This window comes from Semicossyphus pulcher, unplaced genomic scaffold (assembly GCF_022749685.1).
Source record: "Semicossyphus pulcher isolate SPU_LCO1_2020_fin unplaced genomic scaffold, fSemPul1.0.p SCAF_1, whole genome shotgun sequence".
Taxonomy (NCBI): Eukaryota; Metazoa; Chordata; class Actinopteri; order Labriformes; family Labridae; genus Semicossyphus; species Semicossyphus pulcher.
In genome coordinates, this window is record NW_027211603.1 from 14,076,598 (window position 1) to 14,093,377 (window position 16,780).

Consider the following 16,780-nt stretch of genomic DNA (forward strand, 5'->3'; position numbering starts at 1 on the left):
TGTTTGTGATGTGTTAAGAGGAGCAGTATAGTCATGGTGGAAATATTTGTGTGGGAAACAGTCGTGTAGGCTGGAGCAAGATCACTGATTCAAATTAAAATCAAATCAAAGATCTTGACCTGCTCTATCTGTAAAGTGTCCTGAGATAACTCTTGTCTTTAGACGTCTATCCATTTTTTTTTTTTATGCTAGTAGAGTGGTTTCTTGTCCCTTGCTGTCAGCACTTAACCTTGATTGCAGTCTTTTTAAATATATCTGCAAGAGTGCATTTAATGTAATTCTCAGAGTTTTAAGTCCCAGTGTGCACCTAACAATGTTTTAAAATATGCTATAGTTTGCTATGGCCTTAGCCACACTCACTTGAAGTATCATTTTTAGGCATAGACTGTTTATAAAATGTGGACGCAGCCACTGTGATGTCACATGGTTTTGGGCTGCCTTACTGAATTATCATTGCCAAGAAAGGCACTGACAAGCCTTGATTGAATTGGTGAGTTGTATAAAAATTAAGCTCCCATAGAGTAATCATGTATTGGAAAAATTAAAGTTGGGTGTTTTAATATGGAGCCTTGACTCGCTTGAGGGGCTGCACCGTGGTGCAATGGTTAGCACTGTCGCCTCACAGCTAGAAGGTTCCTGGTTCGAATCCAGGTTCGCACATAGTGGGCCTTTATGTGTGGAGTTTGCATGTTCCCTCCGGGTTCTCCAGCCTCCCCCCACAGTCCAAAGTCATGCTCATTAGGTTAATTGCGGAATCTGAATTGCTCATAGGTGTGAATGTGAGCGTGAAACGTTGTCTGTCTATGTGTCAGCCCTGTGATTGAAAAGTGATCAGTTCAGGGTGTACCCGGCCTCTCGCCCAGTGACAGCTGGGATTGGCTCCAGCCCCCCAGCAACTCTGAACAGGATAAGCGGTATAGATCATGAATGGTTGGATGGACTTTTAAGCTTTATTCTGCAGCCCCAGAGGTTGCTGCTAGTTTTGAATACATGCACATAATACATGTTGTGTTTGCTTTGTTGGAAAACCAATTGGCTGAATTTTATCCCGCACCATGCAGCTACTGAAGGAAAACACGTCTACATCAACATCAAGAAATCAAACTATCGTGTCAGACCTTGTGGCCTGTCAACACTGGATCACCAGAATCCCGTTATTGAAGCTTCCACTTTTCAGGAAGTACAAATCTTTGGCGGAAAAATTCACAAACGTAAAAGGCCCTTAATGTAATGTTTTTGTGATGTTCTTGTTTTAAACTACATGCAGATGTAGATGTGTGTACGTAAATGTGCAGATCAATAATATGTTTTGAAATGCTGGATTCCTTTATATACACATTGAAATACGACAATGCAAACCACTAGCCTGCACTGTTAATAATTCTTTACATACTTTAACCTGATTCGCTATATCAAATAGGTGAAGTCTAGCTGGTTAGATACGTACACAACTCAGAACATATCTGGGAACTGCTTGGACCTATCACAGTCAGCTAACCTGTTCAGCAGGAGCTGTTGGCAGTTCTGTGTCTTCTTGCAGAAAGCTTCGGGATGGAAGCTGTCGATTCATTCAGCTCTTCCTGTGCATTGTGAGTTAAACAGACAAGGAGGTAATATATAACCCTAAAAACAACAACATGCCGTCCCCTTTCAGCAGGAAGTGTTCTGTTATTCTCTGCATTCTTTAACTAGTTTACCCTTCACCTTCATCGCCTTTCTGAGGTCTAAATAACATGTGGATTTTCCTTAAATAATTAAGAAACTATTAAGAATAATTAAGAAAATGCCTGTTAGTATAGGGCATAACTGTAAGTTAGCTGTATTATTTCAATTAGTTGTTTATCCATGCATACTCAATGTTATCTCCACTGAACGCTGCACATTCTAAATCAAACTTGTCAAATGTCCACTCAGTTAATTATACACCAAATCAGATTAGTGAAGAATACTATTCAGTTTTAACATTTGAGAGGAAAATCTGTACTTTTTTCAACTATATGCATAGGATTGTGTGTATTGCATTACTTCTCATATAACAATTTTATATAATAAAAACTCACAACCAGACCAGCTATGCGACTTTATATGTTAAAATTTCCATTTGAACTCTGTATAATCTTTGAATACTCAGGATATTTTGCAAAAATTTAAAATTTACATTCAAAGACAAGAAAAAAAACCTAGCAGGCCCATTAAATGCACAGCAGCTACTGCACAATGGAGGGAAGTTACTAAGTACATATCCTCAGGTATTGTGGTCTACCAAAGAACAAGTTTTCTGCTATGTTATACATATATTACAATTATTCTTTAATATTTTAATAACACAATACAATGCCATACAATTACAATATTATTTTTTGTGGAAAATTTATTTTGGTATATTTGGATACTAATACATTAGGCTACTTTAACTTAATGTTAAGCTAATAATACTTAACTGCTTATAATTTAATCTTTCTTATTGTATTGTATCAGCAATGCAGATTCAACATCAGAAATTGGTCCAGTGGGAATCATGTGTCTCTCTAATCAACTTTTAAAGATGCCTTGGTGGACGTCAGAGAGGATGATTCTGAGGAAACTACCCAGTATGATGTACATTGCTTCTAGTCCCCTGCACGGCACACTGGAGTCATATCTGAACCAGTTCAGTCGTTGTGTGAGACCACTAAAGTACACAACAGAACCACAGGGGGTCTTTTCTACCAGTGACCATCAAATTGTACAACATATCCCCCTTCTGCAGGAGACAGCTGACAAATTTGACACTTAGAACAATAATATAAACATCATATGCAAAATGTATTTCCAATACCATGTGCATTAGGCTATTACTTTTCTTTTTTTTGTTACATCTGCAATAATACTAACAGCATTGGAAATACCTGTCAACATCATGTGCATGATTTTTTTTTGTTTTATCCCTATTTTATTGGGCACAGGTGTTAGCATTACCTCCTTATACACTTATTACTTGTGTTCTATTCCTATGTTGTTGTAATTTTTTAAGGAATCACTCATTAGGGCCAACAAGTACTTCAAATACTTAGTTACAATAGGGCACTACATTCCACCACTGCTATTGAAACATGGCTAACTGTTATTTTCATAGTTGTGAAGTGAACAATATCCACACTGAACCTCCATATTTCTGAGAACACTTTTACCTGACCTGTTTTGTAACTCACTTGCTGTTGAGTGTGCAGAGGTTGGCTCTCCCCTCTGACGCTGTGGTGCAGGTTTCAGTGTTGCACAGGCCGGGCCCAGTGCCGCAGGTTGTCCGGTAGGGTGCCTGCCGAGCTACAAGCAGCATGCTGTTGATGTCAGGAGCAGAGAGAGAGAGAGAGAGAGAGAGAGAGAGGAGGGGAACGTGAGGAATGGCTGAAAACTGACGGTGATATCCTGTTATAGGAAACAAACCACAGCGTACCTCTTACTGAAGATTTCAGCGTCTCTGAATTATCCTGTAAGCGACGCATTCACTAACAGGAACCGGTTGTTTTGGTGTGTGTGGTTATTTAATGGGACAACGAAAACGCAAAAAACGCAAGGTAGGCTACTGCTCCTGTCGCCGCCAGACCTGCTACTTTATTTTCATGGACTAATACGACACACAGGAGGGTTGAGAAATGTTTCACCGCAAGGTAAATCCCGCGTCTTCGAAGATCATGTTTAGTTTTTAACATTAGCCGAACGTTAGCGTGGATATTTGTGTGTCGGGCGCGTGAATGAACGTTACATTTTGTTACGAAAAGCGACGGTTAGGCTTCATCTCTTCATGCCTCAACCGACCAACCACATGAGAAGTCGACGTCCGGGATACGTTTAACCACAAAACAAGGCCCCCCACCTCGTTTTTATCGCTTTCACCTGAACAGACGAGGAGGAAAATGCGTGTGAATTTGTTTTGGATGTGTTTGTGGTGTTTCCTTCGCCCTGGTGCCACCGGTCAAGGGCAGTCGACGGCCGTTTGTTCACCCTCATGCAGCTGTGATGAAGATGGGGGTGCAGACTGCTCCGGGAGAGGGCTGACCACCGTCCCAGCCGGGCTCAGGGCTTTCACCTACTACCTGTAAGTACTGACCAACATCCACAGTAAAATGCAACCTCAAAACATGTTTGTGCACTCATACATGCCTCCCTGTAAAGGCCTGAGTATGGGGCATTGCTGTGTTTACATGTCAAGTTAATATTGGACATACAATATAATTGGGCAAACTTTCTACAAATGGCTCCTCTGAGACACATTTTCAAATGAAGATGCAAGGAAGAGTCTTCTGGTTAGTAAGTTTTTATTTAATGTCATTACTGTCATGGGCTCCAGATAAAGCCTGACAACTTCTCACCAACTTTGCAGTGCAGCAAAAAGTTAGATATTTCCCTAAACCTGGACTGGAACTAACAATTACCCTCATAGAGGAGTAAAGACACCAGCAAATTCTGAAATTTCAGAGGCTGGAATCAGAACATCCTGACTTCTTATCCTCAAATGATTTATTAAATGTCAAAATAGTTGGTGATAAAATCTATAGCCGCGTTGGCAGCTAATCGATCAATCATTTCAACTATACCTGAAGCAATATTAAATCACATCACAGTTTCCACTCAATTTGAAATAGAAATGTAGGAATGTGCAGAGTTTTTAGAGTAATCGCCATCATCAATCTGCAGAAAACTAATGACAACTACTTTTCTATTCATCAATCATTTCCAGTCGTTTTTCAATCAAGAATGTTAAACAATTTTACTTTTTGTCAGAGTCTCAAATGTGCAGACTATTGGCTATTTGGTTATTTGTTGTAGATATTAGTGAAGGGAATATTTTAGAGCATTGGTTTTCTTTGCTGGTTAAATACAAAATTGAATATGGAATCTTGGATTATTATTAATTTATAATACAAGCTTACAGGACCAAGATGATTTCCTCAGATTGCTTGTTTTCTAACACCAACAGTCCAAAATCATAATGGTACTAGAAACCTACCATAAACTTTCCTCACATTCTCTGGACCCAGTTACTATTGAATATTTTTGGCTTGTTTAAAGATTAATTTATTTAGTTTCGTTTTCTTCTAACTGACGGGATGTTTCAGCTCTTGATATTTTGATGAGGTGTTTTTTCCACTTTATTGGTTGCCATATTTTTGACCTCATCCTTCCATATGTTCCCTTTTAAGTGTTGTTATTAACCTGTTGTCCAGTAGCAAGTTTTATCTGGAAAGGTCTATTTTGTGATCTCAAAGATGTCCAGTTTTTGCCAACACTGATAACATGTTTATCTGGGGCAAAAACAATATCTAAATCCAGTATATCCACACTCCACAGCCCCCTTGCTCTGCAATTTTTCTTTACTCGAGCGTACGTAAAGTTTCCTGCGCCACTGCTTTACCCGCGATAAAGTCTGTGTAACTTTCTTTAAACATTGGTGTAGCGTCCAACAAACTTTTTTTTACAGGCAAACATAAGCTGTGTCTTCTATCACAAAAATACCATTTGTAGACATATCATGCTGCTTTTTAACAGGTTAAAATAGAGCATTTAGATTATTTCCCCCTAAGAGTTGGGAAGGAAGTGCAGTGTGACCGAATAACAAATTAATGCAAAGAGTGCTGAGGTCACAGATAGTGCCTGATTTGGGTGAGGTATGTGGCTTGGATGGTAGCCAGCAGTGCCTTGTCCCCGGTGCTTGTACGTTTAATACAAAATAATTCAGAGTCACACCTTCACAGTTATCACATTCTCACTGACTAAGAGCATAACTACTGCTTCAGGTGAGGGCACAGGGTTGGTTAGATCTTCATGGGGTGGTTCAGATACAGTTGATGATTGCCCCATGAAGAAACTCCTCAGTTTGTTTCACAACCTCCAGGTTAATCATAAACTTAAGTCACCACCTCGGCAACAGCATTGAAAACAGCAATTTATTGTGGGCTTTTGTAATTACAGTACTCCTTCATAAAAGGAAAAGAAGAAAATATGAGTTTGAGTTTGCATAGGCGCTTAGAAAATAACCCGTATTTTACTGTTACCTTGCTGAAAGCGTAAAGGTGTGTTATTGTGGAAACCTCTATGCTGTTGCCACTTTAAGGATAGTGGCCCAAGCTTCCCTATACAGGAACCAATTTAGTGCCTCTTGAAATCCCTATTGTTAAGAAAGCATTAGGTAAGGTAAACGGAGGAAGTGGATTCATATACTAAGCTGTCAGGACATGTCACACTATGCGGATTGCTTACAGCTGAAACTCTAAGCATACTTTTCACACTGTGGGAAAAAATACTCTGATTTATTAGGGCCAGTCAAACACCTCAATCACAACATGAAACAATGTTTTCACTAAATGACATCATAGCCAGCACTGCCACTCTGTTTTCCCTATTTAATGCAGAAATGGGAAAGAAAATGTTGTTTTGAAGATTGTGCTATCTTCTTGTCCCGCTGCCTGCTCTGCACATGGTTATCTAAACGCACTGTGACAGGTTTAAAAACTAAACTGCCTAATGTATTCACTTCAAACTCTTAAAAGTATGTGAAAGGTTGCTTGTCCCTCTCTCTGTCCCGCTCTCATTTGTTCTCCTGGTCTCTTGAACTTAAGTTGTCCTCTCCCACTCCCTCCGTCTTTTGTATGTGGAGCACTGGGGTTAGGGATCATGATGGATTAGTGAGACATATTGCAGCTGCAAGGGCTCCGTCTTCTCAGGGCTAATGCACCCACAATAGACTGCTGATGTGTAAAGGAAAAAACGCACATATTAGTGTTTTGTCATTGCAGTATTTGTACTGCACCTCTGCACATTTGTTTGCAGTTATCATGGTTTTAAAATTAGTATAATGGCAAAGAGACTGAGAAAAATGTGGTCTAATCAGTGTTCATTTAGACATGCAAACACACACGCCTGTACACTCATAATAGCAGAAACAGACACATTCAAGGGAGTGTTTTGTAAGTGTAGCAGTGCCCAAAGGTCAGGAGAATTCCTCATTACAGTGTAATGTCTATTGCTTTCCATCTACTGTTGTTTTGCCTTAAAAGGAATTTGTGGTAATGGAAGATGACACATTTAACAATAAATCATAGGACAACGTTGGAGTGGACTCTTACCTACAGCCCACAGGGGCTTGAGTTTTGGCATCTGTAGTGGAAACAGCCCTGTCACAGAAAAGCAGATGAGAAAAAAAAGAGGAGGCCTATCAGCCAGTAACAAAGCAAACACTCCTCATGAAGGTATGTAGTTTACCTGCCACTGAGCCTTAAATAGGTGTTTGCTATAGTTTCTGTATGAACTCTTTTGCATTTTAAGGTAGCAGTTGGGGGTTATTGCAGCTTACATGTCAGTTGTGTTAGGTTCTTTCATAGCGCGAACAGGGTTGAGACTTAGGGAAGAGGGAGGGGTGGCGTCAGGGGTCTTGCACTCTGCTGGTGGAGCTTGCCGGCTTCACCATTGGTGCCCTCAATCCATTTTTAACTGAATGATACTTTTGTTCTTGGTCAGCAGAGGTGAAAGGAGCCAGTCAGAGGTTCTCAGTCCCAAACAGGATGACTTGTGGATGGGAGAATATTAATGCTCTCTGCCCCCCTCTCTAAGTCCCCAACTCTGTCCTCCACTTATACCCCTATTCCCATCCCCCCATCACACACTGACTAACTACTAATGATTGCGGAGTTTCTGAATGTTAGGTCCAGTATTCAAAGATTAAGTGCTATCCCAAGAAGAGTTTGGTAGAAATGTAACTGTTTTATTTAAGTTGCTTATACTGTAAGTATTTTCAGTGTTTAGTGTTATTAGTTCGTAGCCATCTTTACAGATGTTAGTTTACTTTTAACAATGGCTGATTGCTGGGAAGGTCAGACCAGGATGTCTTCTGGGATTTAAAAGATCGACAATTAAGAGAGGGTTCAAGGAAGCTTAGGAAGATTTAATAGTTCTACAAATATTGGCGCGATGCTTAGAAGTAAGTCTGAAACATGGCAAATATTCTGTACAGGTAATGAGAGCACATCAAGGAACGGTGAACACAATTCTTTAGGTACAACTAGGTGAAATGTATATATTTCTTAAATGATCCCAGACAGAACATATTCCTTGGGATTAACATTGTATAGCATAAGTTGTTACTTTGGATGGTCTGACTATGCCTATGCCTATGCTGTGTCAAGAAGGACTCGCCCTCCAGTGTTTTTGTGTGTAACTTAAGTTGAACAATGTAGGGGCTCCAGGTCTGCCGATCGTTTGGTGCATGTCATCCCCCTACTCCCTACTCCCCACATTTCCTGTCGCTCTTCAGCTATCCTATCAATAAAGGCAAAAGCCAAATTATCAAAAAAAAAAAAATGTGCACACTTGGACACTTCTTAATGCCCCTTTAGCTCGACCAACCCAGCCAAGCAGACTAGCATGCTGCTGCTGATACACTACAAGTGTTGCACTGCCAAAACTTTCCAGATAAAACTTGAGATCTAGAAATTCAATTCTGTTCGTGTGAGTAGTCGACATTAATAGGTTATTTTTGGTAACAGGACATCAGACCGCGTTTGTTGCATACCAAACTGGAAGTCCTGAAAGTGCTACTTAGATTTGTTCCTAAACCTAAGCATTCCTCTTTTAACTTGCTGATAGTGGCCTTCAAAGTGGCATTGCATCATGAGACATTAAGTCAATAGACCCGTGAGCTGAAGAAAACACTGACAGACACGCGATCTGTCAGTCAGAGATATCAGTGTACTGCCTGAGTTACTTTACTGTTATTATATCAATTTCTCACAAACTGACTGAAACCTGAATAACAACTTGTCTCAGATTATCCCCCCAATGCGAATTTGCATTTTTTTTTCTGTTGCCACAATCTACACTGCTGCAAGGTTTATTTAGCTGCAGATGAGCACAGCAACTGGGCTTCTGCCTCTGCTATGTTAGCAGTTAATTTTTGTTAAACTGATCTAGTTTTGTATTTATTATGACAAGTACATTTGTTATTGCATTTTTAATATTTACTAATAACTCATTATTATACATGCATTTTTTTTTATCAGTTTTCATAATTAAGTGTTATATAAGAATTATTTGACTGCAAACTGCATGCCTTTAGTTATTGATAGTTGCTCTCTACATTTTGATGTAAAGGTGTCTGTGTTATGAACAGCATTGTTTTGACACACTTGGAGTGTGTGGCTACAGTATGAAATGCCAGGTCTTTTATAACAGCTTTACAACATTGTAAATTCAAGATAACCGCCTTCGTACAGTCTCAGAGGTATTTAGTGTTAGCCTACATACTGTACCTCTGAACACTGTAAGATACGGGGTTGTTGCTTCTGGAGACTGTGAGAAAAGGCAGTGATACAACATCTTACTGTCATTTCACAACAAGAGAGTATGGAAGAATACTACACCCATAAACAACACCATCAATAAATAAGCCGAATATTAAGAAATGAACAAAAGCTGCAGCTTTTTGTGTCGGCCTTTGCATGCAAAGTTATGTTCAGCTTAGTCCACTGATGCATGTAATCTTAATTTCAATGTTTTAAATGTAATACCCTCTAAACTTTTGATTTCTTTTTCAAACTTTTTCATGTTTAATAGCTTTAAATGACACAGTAATGGATCTAAAGTACTTTTTATGTCACAGTTAAAAATATATCTATCAATTGGTCTAACTGTAATATGATGATTAATTGCTTTACAATATGGTGTGAGATAACTGAATACAGTAGCTTTATCTGGTTTCCACCAGGCATTATATTCTGAATTATGGCTTAAATTGTGGATTTTAGTTTTATCAGATGATGGGATTTTTGTTCGAAGCGTTGGCTTTTTTTTAAGGAGTGAGTTTGTTGACTTAGCCGCACAGGCTTGATTTGTAAAATGCTGCACTGATTACTGTCCTTCCCCTGAAATCACCCGAAGGAGCCATATAACCAGTTTCCCGGCATCCTAGCTTTGACCTCTATCCCAAAGCCTCTCCTGGTTGCTTGGTTAGTGAGGCAACTTGTCTTTAGAGTTTTTTCCGATACTGATACCGGTATAGGACATACCTCTGATACAGCCTTAAATGCAGTACCAGGTATCGGCGAGTTCATCAGTGAATACATAAAAAGAAGAAATTCATAGTCTGCTTATAATGCATAAATTCTTTATCTCGTCACCACATACAATATAAAAATCATAAAGTATCATTGGCCCAACACAAAATCATTGATAAATTTGTCTCTAATATCAACCTTTTGCATATTAATAATCAATTATTTTTTCATTTCATGATATTTTACAAACCACACAAGAAATAGATAAGACTGATGTATCTTTAGCAGCTACCCCAGCAAATACATAAACATGCACACACATTTTCCACTTGTTATGAATATTACAACATTCCTCATTTCATCTTCGTTTTTACTATTTCATTTATTTCTGCAAATTGCATATGACAAACATTACTTAAAATTTGCTCAAATATGCCAGAAAGCTAGTTTAGAGGGTACTTCCATCCATCCATCCATTACTGCTTATCCTGTTCAGGGTCACGGGGGCCTGGAGCCTGGACTTATCACTAGTCAATCACAGTGCTGACACATAGAGACAGACAACCTTTCACGCTCACACTCACACCTACGGGCAATTTAGAGTCACCAATTAACCTAACGAGCATGTCTTTGGACTGTGGGAGTAAGCCGGAGTACCCGGAGGGAACCCACGCATGCACGGGGAGAACATGCAAACTCCACTCAGAAAAATCCTCCTTCACCAGCAACAAAGCAGAGCCTGCAAACAGCAAAATGGGTTTGGGTACATGAATTAGGTCTTATACATGATGTTATTAGGCTTTTAGGAGCATTCTTTGGACACATTCAGAACCTCCATCTGGGCTTTTCCAGCAGTTGGTGACACATGGACTAAACTAACCAACATTTGCGAGGTTGAGGTTAATCATTTTTTAGTGGAATGTTAATTTTTTTGAGCAAGATGATTTTCCTCTTCTGTTGAACTTGAATTATTGTTTCTCCATCACCACCTACTCTGGCATTGACCATGGGGTTAAACTATGTACATACTGAGGGTTAACAGCCACCTTGTCCTTCCTCCTCAAAGCATGTCTGCTTTCTCAGATTCTCTGCTTCCTCTCTGCTAAAATGAGGCCAAATGGCACATGGGATAGAAATTTACTGATACCTGTTTGTGGAAGCGTTTAGGCCCGTCACCATTTATCACAGCTGCATTTTTAGTGTCTCCTTCAATCTATCTTAGCAAGGACAGGCCAGGACCTTGATGAGTAAAGCAGCCAGACACAGAGGGAGGGAGGAAGTGTGATAGAGGCATGCAGGCCTCCCATACTCCCAAACCCTGCATGTGGTTCAGACCAGTCAACAGTATGCGTAGGATTTAGCCAAAATGTGGTTAGGGATGTATCCATCTGACCACCCGTGGTGGCAGATCTGCAGCAGTGGTTGCAGAACACCACCAGAGATGATGTCTGGCTGGGAGAGAATGATCAGCAGTGGGTGGATGTTGATGGAAGTGTTGTTGTAGCTGCACAGTATATCAGGTAATTGGATAACCAGGTAAGTGGAGATGGGACACAGGTCGCATGGATGATGAGGGTTCTGTCAGGGCCCGCCTTTTAAGGCTTCTGTGCGTCTGCGTGTGTGTGTGTGTGTGTGTGTGTGTGTGTGTGTTTAGTTGGGACTGCAGAGGAAGGGCAATATGATCCTTGTAGGATTCAGGGGCCCACACACAAGGTCCTACAGAGATCTGGCAGTGAAATTCAAGATGGCCAGTTGGAGAGTGAAAAGGGAGGAAGGGGGGACAGGGGGTCGCTTCATTTGTGAATCCCGGATGTTTTTTCAATCTTGATATGTGCTGCCTCTTTACTTTTGGCATCAAGGGGCTTTTCTTTGAAGCATGTTTGTGGATTTCTAATCTAGATTAGGGATCAGAGCTGCACAAGTGTATTCAGTAGACCCAAGACGGTCTTTGTCCCCTATTTTACTGTGACTGTCCCTTATTTTTCACAGCCAGTTGAAAACACTTCACTGCTTTCCTGAAGTTAAAACACTTTCAGTAATTGGAATAAGCACATCAATGTGTTTGTTTTTTGACTAGCCTGATGAAGATGTAAACACATTTACTCATATTAGCTTTGGTGGGGAAGCAAATCAAGTCCTGTGTGCATATTTTTCATGCTGCTACATGCCTATCTTTACTTGAAGTTGGTTTGAAAAATGAAGATCCCTGGGGCTAGAGAGAAGGGCTTTTTCCAAGGCTTTTTTTGTTGAGGTTGTACTCATGCAGGCATATACAAAAGACACGAAACTGCCATAAGGGATGGATGTTACAACTACCCTATTGTTTGTATATGTAGTGTAAAATTACGAACACCTCATCATGTTAAAATCTTAAAGTAGAATCCTAGAATCATCTCCCATGATGCAGTCTGCTACCAACACTGCTATGTTCACAATCAGTTTTCACTGTTACTGTGTTTTAAGCAGATTTTTTGTTTTCACAGTGACCTGAGCATGAACAACATCACCGAGCTTCCAGCCTATGTCTTCAAGAACTTCCCCTACCTGGAAGAACTGTGAGTACATGCCCAACCTTTTTTTTTTTTCTCTGCTTAATGATGTATTTACTCTGTGCAATGTTGACATGAGGGCCGGGCTTCATGATATGCACCTGGGTGTTTAAGTTTGTACTGCAAAACACACAGCATAGGTGCACAAAACAGGCCCTTCTCCTCAGCTGAAGAAGATAAGCTCGGCATTACATGAGGTCACAAATCACTCACCATTCATGAATTGAACTAGGGCAGTTATAAAAGGTGCAGTAAAGCTAAATTAAAAAGGTGAGGTGAGACAACATGTATTGAAGCTGCAGTCATGTGACATCCTGTGAGGATTTTTGCTTTTAAGGGATTATCAGGGTGGCAACAGCACATCTCTGCTGTGGGGCTTTTGTTGAGTGGCGTACATCTAATCTTAGTGGGTGTTTGTTATTTCTTCACTCTTTAAATACTCTGCTGTCTGGCTCGGCGCTGCTTGGGAGTCAGAGATAAAATCTGTCTACCTTATATCAGGTAACATGCAGCCCAGAGAAAACAAAATGACCAGTGAGTGAACACACTCCAGCGGTTCCAGTTCCACTTAGCTTCGTGTTTTTTCAGCTCTGCGTGCATCGTTCAGCCGGCCGAGTCTTCACCCCGGTCTTTTCCATACACCACTCCAATCAGCTTTGTCGAAAAAAGGCAATTTACTTTTCATCGCATTGTGCGGAGGAATGCAAGGCAGGAAGGAAGAGGGCAAAACAATAGTTTCCATGGCAACAAGGCTCAAAAACCCACCCAGTCTTGCTGCAAGTTCTTAAATCTTCATAATGGATGGACTGTCGTTGGGGTGTCTGTTTTTTGAAGGAAAGTGCTTTGATTGACGTAAACTCATAGCTCATATGAGTGTTTGTTTAACCTTTTTTCTAGGAACAAATCTTCAGGCTTGTCTCTGTGAACTTTAGTGGATGACTTATTCGCTGTAGGGCTGCAGCAGTGTCAGTGAACCAGAGCGTGAGCCCCCAGGGCAAAGACAAGGAGAGGAAGAGTTGACAGAGAAAGAGATCAGGCAGAGAAAAGCGAGCGGGCCATCCTCAAGCAGGACAGGAGCGGAGACAAGGGCGGAATATTCCCTCCTTCGTAGTCACGCTATCTCCTCCGCTCACTTTTCTCTTCTGCCAAAGGCACCACAAAGCTGAGCAGAGGTGTTGACAGGTCCTTTCTGTCTTCTGTGCAGTTTGTTTATGTTCCTGAAATAAGCTGCGACCGATAGGCACTCTTTATATGTGCAATGTTTTGTGGTAATGACAGCTGGGTCGGTCTGATGTTGTCTATATTTTGCATTCTGTCGACAGAATGATTTAAAACATTAATTATCATTTATTTTGTTTTATTTTGATATTGTTTTTTTTAGTGTATTTTAAGTTCAAGTTTATTTCCGCAGTGCTTTTCCCCCCTATTTTTTATGATTCTGTGAAGTCAATCGTATTGAAAATATTTCTATGAAATGTGCGCCATAAACAAAGATTTTTCTTTTCTTTCTTGCTCTGTTTTAAAAATACATATAATATAGTAAAATTAAACCTTTGCCTTAAGCTGCTGTGAGGAACTTTTGGTTTGTGTTGATTTTGGCGCCCCCTGTGGACAAAGCCGTACCTCTTATCTCTTTGCTGATTTTGTCCTGTACATGCTTAAGTGGTGGTAGCGTGCAGTTAATCGCTTTGTCTGACACCTAAACCCCCGCCAGCGGTTTCAGCCATTAAAAATAACTGTATAGAAATAATCAATCTTGTCACTGATGGTCTGGTTTGATTTTGTAGGTCATATAGAGTTATCAGAATAAATTTCAGTCTATTTCATAACCATCGAAAAACTCCCTGACAGGGGCTTTGATAACAACAGTGTAACAGTTACTATATAGAAATACAGCATGCACACAAACAAGCACACAGACCCTCTTTTACATGACCTTCTAACATAGCTACAACACAGATACGGCCATAAAACACTGGTTGTAGCAGCTGTTTTGATTTATATTAAACCCAGAAATGAGTGTAAAATTTTTTACTTTAGTTGTTGCTGTCATCGTTGCTGTCATCGTTGGATGCTTCCTTTCATGCACCTTTGGAGTCGTTGTTACGTTGTCCCCCAAGATTTTATGTGCACAGACTCTGAAAATATTTTTTAAATCAAAGAATTAGATATTTAAAGTTCTCACATAGTTGTTAATATTTTCACCATCTACTACTTGAATATCCAAGCCTCAGAAGTGACTAACCGTAAGCTATGCAATTACTTTACTTTACTTACCTGACTTAATTTCTTTATTTCAGACACATAGGTCTATATTAGCATAACTAACTCAAGAATGTCTGTGGGGAAAACATAAATACACTTTTGGATTCTGTAACCAAACCTCCTGAAATAGCTCCCCCCTTGTTCAGAACCCCTTTGTGAAAATTGTGATTATTTCAATGTCAATTTGAAACATAAAAATTGAAGTCACAGTCTTATCATTACAGCTACCTATACCAGCAGGGTAACAAAAAGGTGTGTATTGTTCATGTGGAAGCATGTCGTGGAGGAGGAGGGGTGCTTGTTTGGGTTTTGCCTCAGTCGTTTCCCAAATAGAAAATCAAACTGTATTGTTACAGCAGAATTTGAGGCCCAGAAGATTTCTTCCCCCAAGGAACTTAGCAAATCTTGTTTGTAGACATTAACTGCTGTCAGAGTGCACTGCAGGGCTCTTTGTGAAGTTTGTTATTGACAAAGGTAGACCTGTGGGAGTGGTGTTGCACAAGGAGAGGATTTAGCCTTTTCTCAATGAGATTTAGCACATTCTTCCGTCCTCATTAAAGCCTGGGGGGGACATGCACTGAATCGGCTAAAGGATGTTCGAGGAGGAGAGGCTCTTTATGTTGTGATACCTGAAGGATTTGTCAAACCACGTTTGAATTGGAGTGTTTGTGGTTAATGACAGTGGCTGCAGGTTGTGAGCTGTGTGAGTTCTCGAGAAGTTTAGTCATATTGAATTAGCCTCATTGGTCACTTTTTGTTGGAAGTCAACAGGAATGACTCAACAGCTACAGACACGATTCGTGTCATTTTCGTTTTGTAGGCGTCCGTATGCGTGTGACAGCTTGTACTGTCATGACTTTAACTGCAGGGTACAGCTTAGGAATTAAAGTCGCAAGACATCCTGATGACAAATTGTGGCTCAGTGCAGTCAAGTGTTCAGATTGGTGAGCTGATTTCATGTCATTGTGGAATTCAGCTTTTAATGTAATATATTCAGTTTTTCTCATGGCCTAGTTGCCCTGAATATACATCTCTTTTAATAAAGCTGGTGGGTGTTCACATGGCAACATGACAGCTTTGGTTAACCACAAATCTAACAGTAAATAGGACCTGTGGTTGGCTTAATTTTTTATTTAAAGTGGTTCAGAGTGGAGGCCCTTGATAAAGACAGCTTAATATTTGCATGCAATTACGTAGATTTCGTATCATTCAATTCTACAGACTACAGAATATAATATTGTTATACGCTTTTTTTGCAAAACAATGTACTCCTATACCGAAATGTTTGCTTTGTGTTGCAGCATCAGGTTAAATGTGTAATTGATGGGTTGTTCACCTTCAATCAACAGTGAATTGCTCTTTATCAGCATGGCGTGTCTATGACAATGCTTACTGTTTGTCTTTTGGATCCAAATCATTGATTATATTTGTTGTACCAGGTCATGTTTATATAAATTCAAACAAGCCTTGTATTTATATTTTTACAAACAGTAGATTTCTGAAAAACATTTTTATGCAAACTAAGAGAGGGGACCTTAAGCTTTCATGGGGGGACCAGATATATTTGTTTGAGAGCCGGATTTGGCCCACAGGCCACTATTTGCCTACCACTGGTACACAGTATACTTAAGGAACAGGTTATTCACTAACTGTTTCAGCTCTGTCAGTGTGCACACAGTTTTATATAACTGTCATCTTATAGTTTTGCACAATGGACTATCTCCCTAATTTAAATTGATGATATACAAATTTAAGACCAGTTTATGAGTCTACATGAAGGTTGAACGCAGTCAGTCTCCGTTCCCAGGCTCACACTCAGCAGCTCTTGTTCCAGGGAACTCAGCATTGCCTGACTCAAGTTGCAGAGTGATAAATCTGTTGCTAATCTCTCAGGCCAGATAGTATACTCGCGCTGTGTCGCAGTCAGCATGTCCCATGCTT

General features: G+C 40.0%; 1 protein-coding gene across 1 annotated transcript in view; it reads left to right on the forward strand.

Moving 5' to 3' along the window:
* Positions 1–3,328: 3,328 nt before the first annotated feature.
* The window catches only part of lgr4 (leucine-rich repeat containing G protein-coupled receptor 4), a 29,514-nt gene continuing 16,062 nt past the window's right edge, over positions 3,329–16,780 (forward strand). Inside the window, exons 1-2 of the mRNA XM_069661466.1 lie at positions 3,329–4,075; positions 12,509–12,580. Coding sequence (XP_069517567.1) covers positions 3,894–4,075; positions 12,509–12,580 — 254 coding nt within the window. The 5' untranslated portion in view covers positions 3,329–3,893. The remainder of the gene's footprint in view (positions 4,076–12,508; positions 12,581–16,780) is intronic.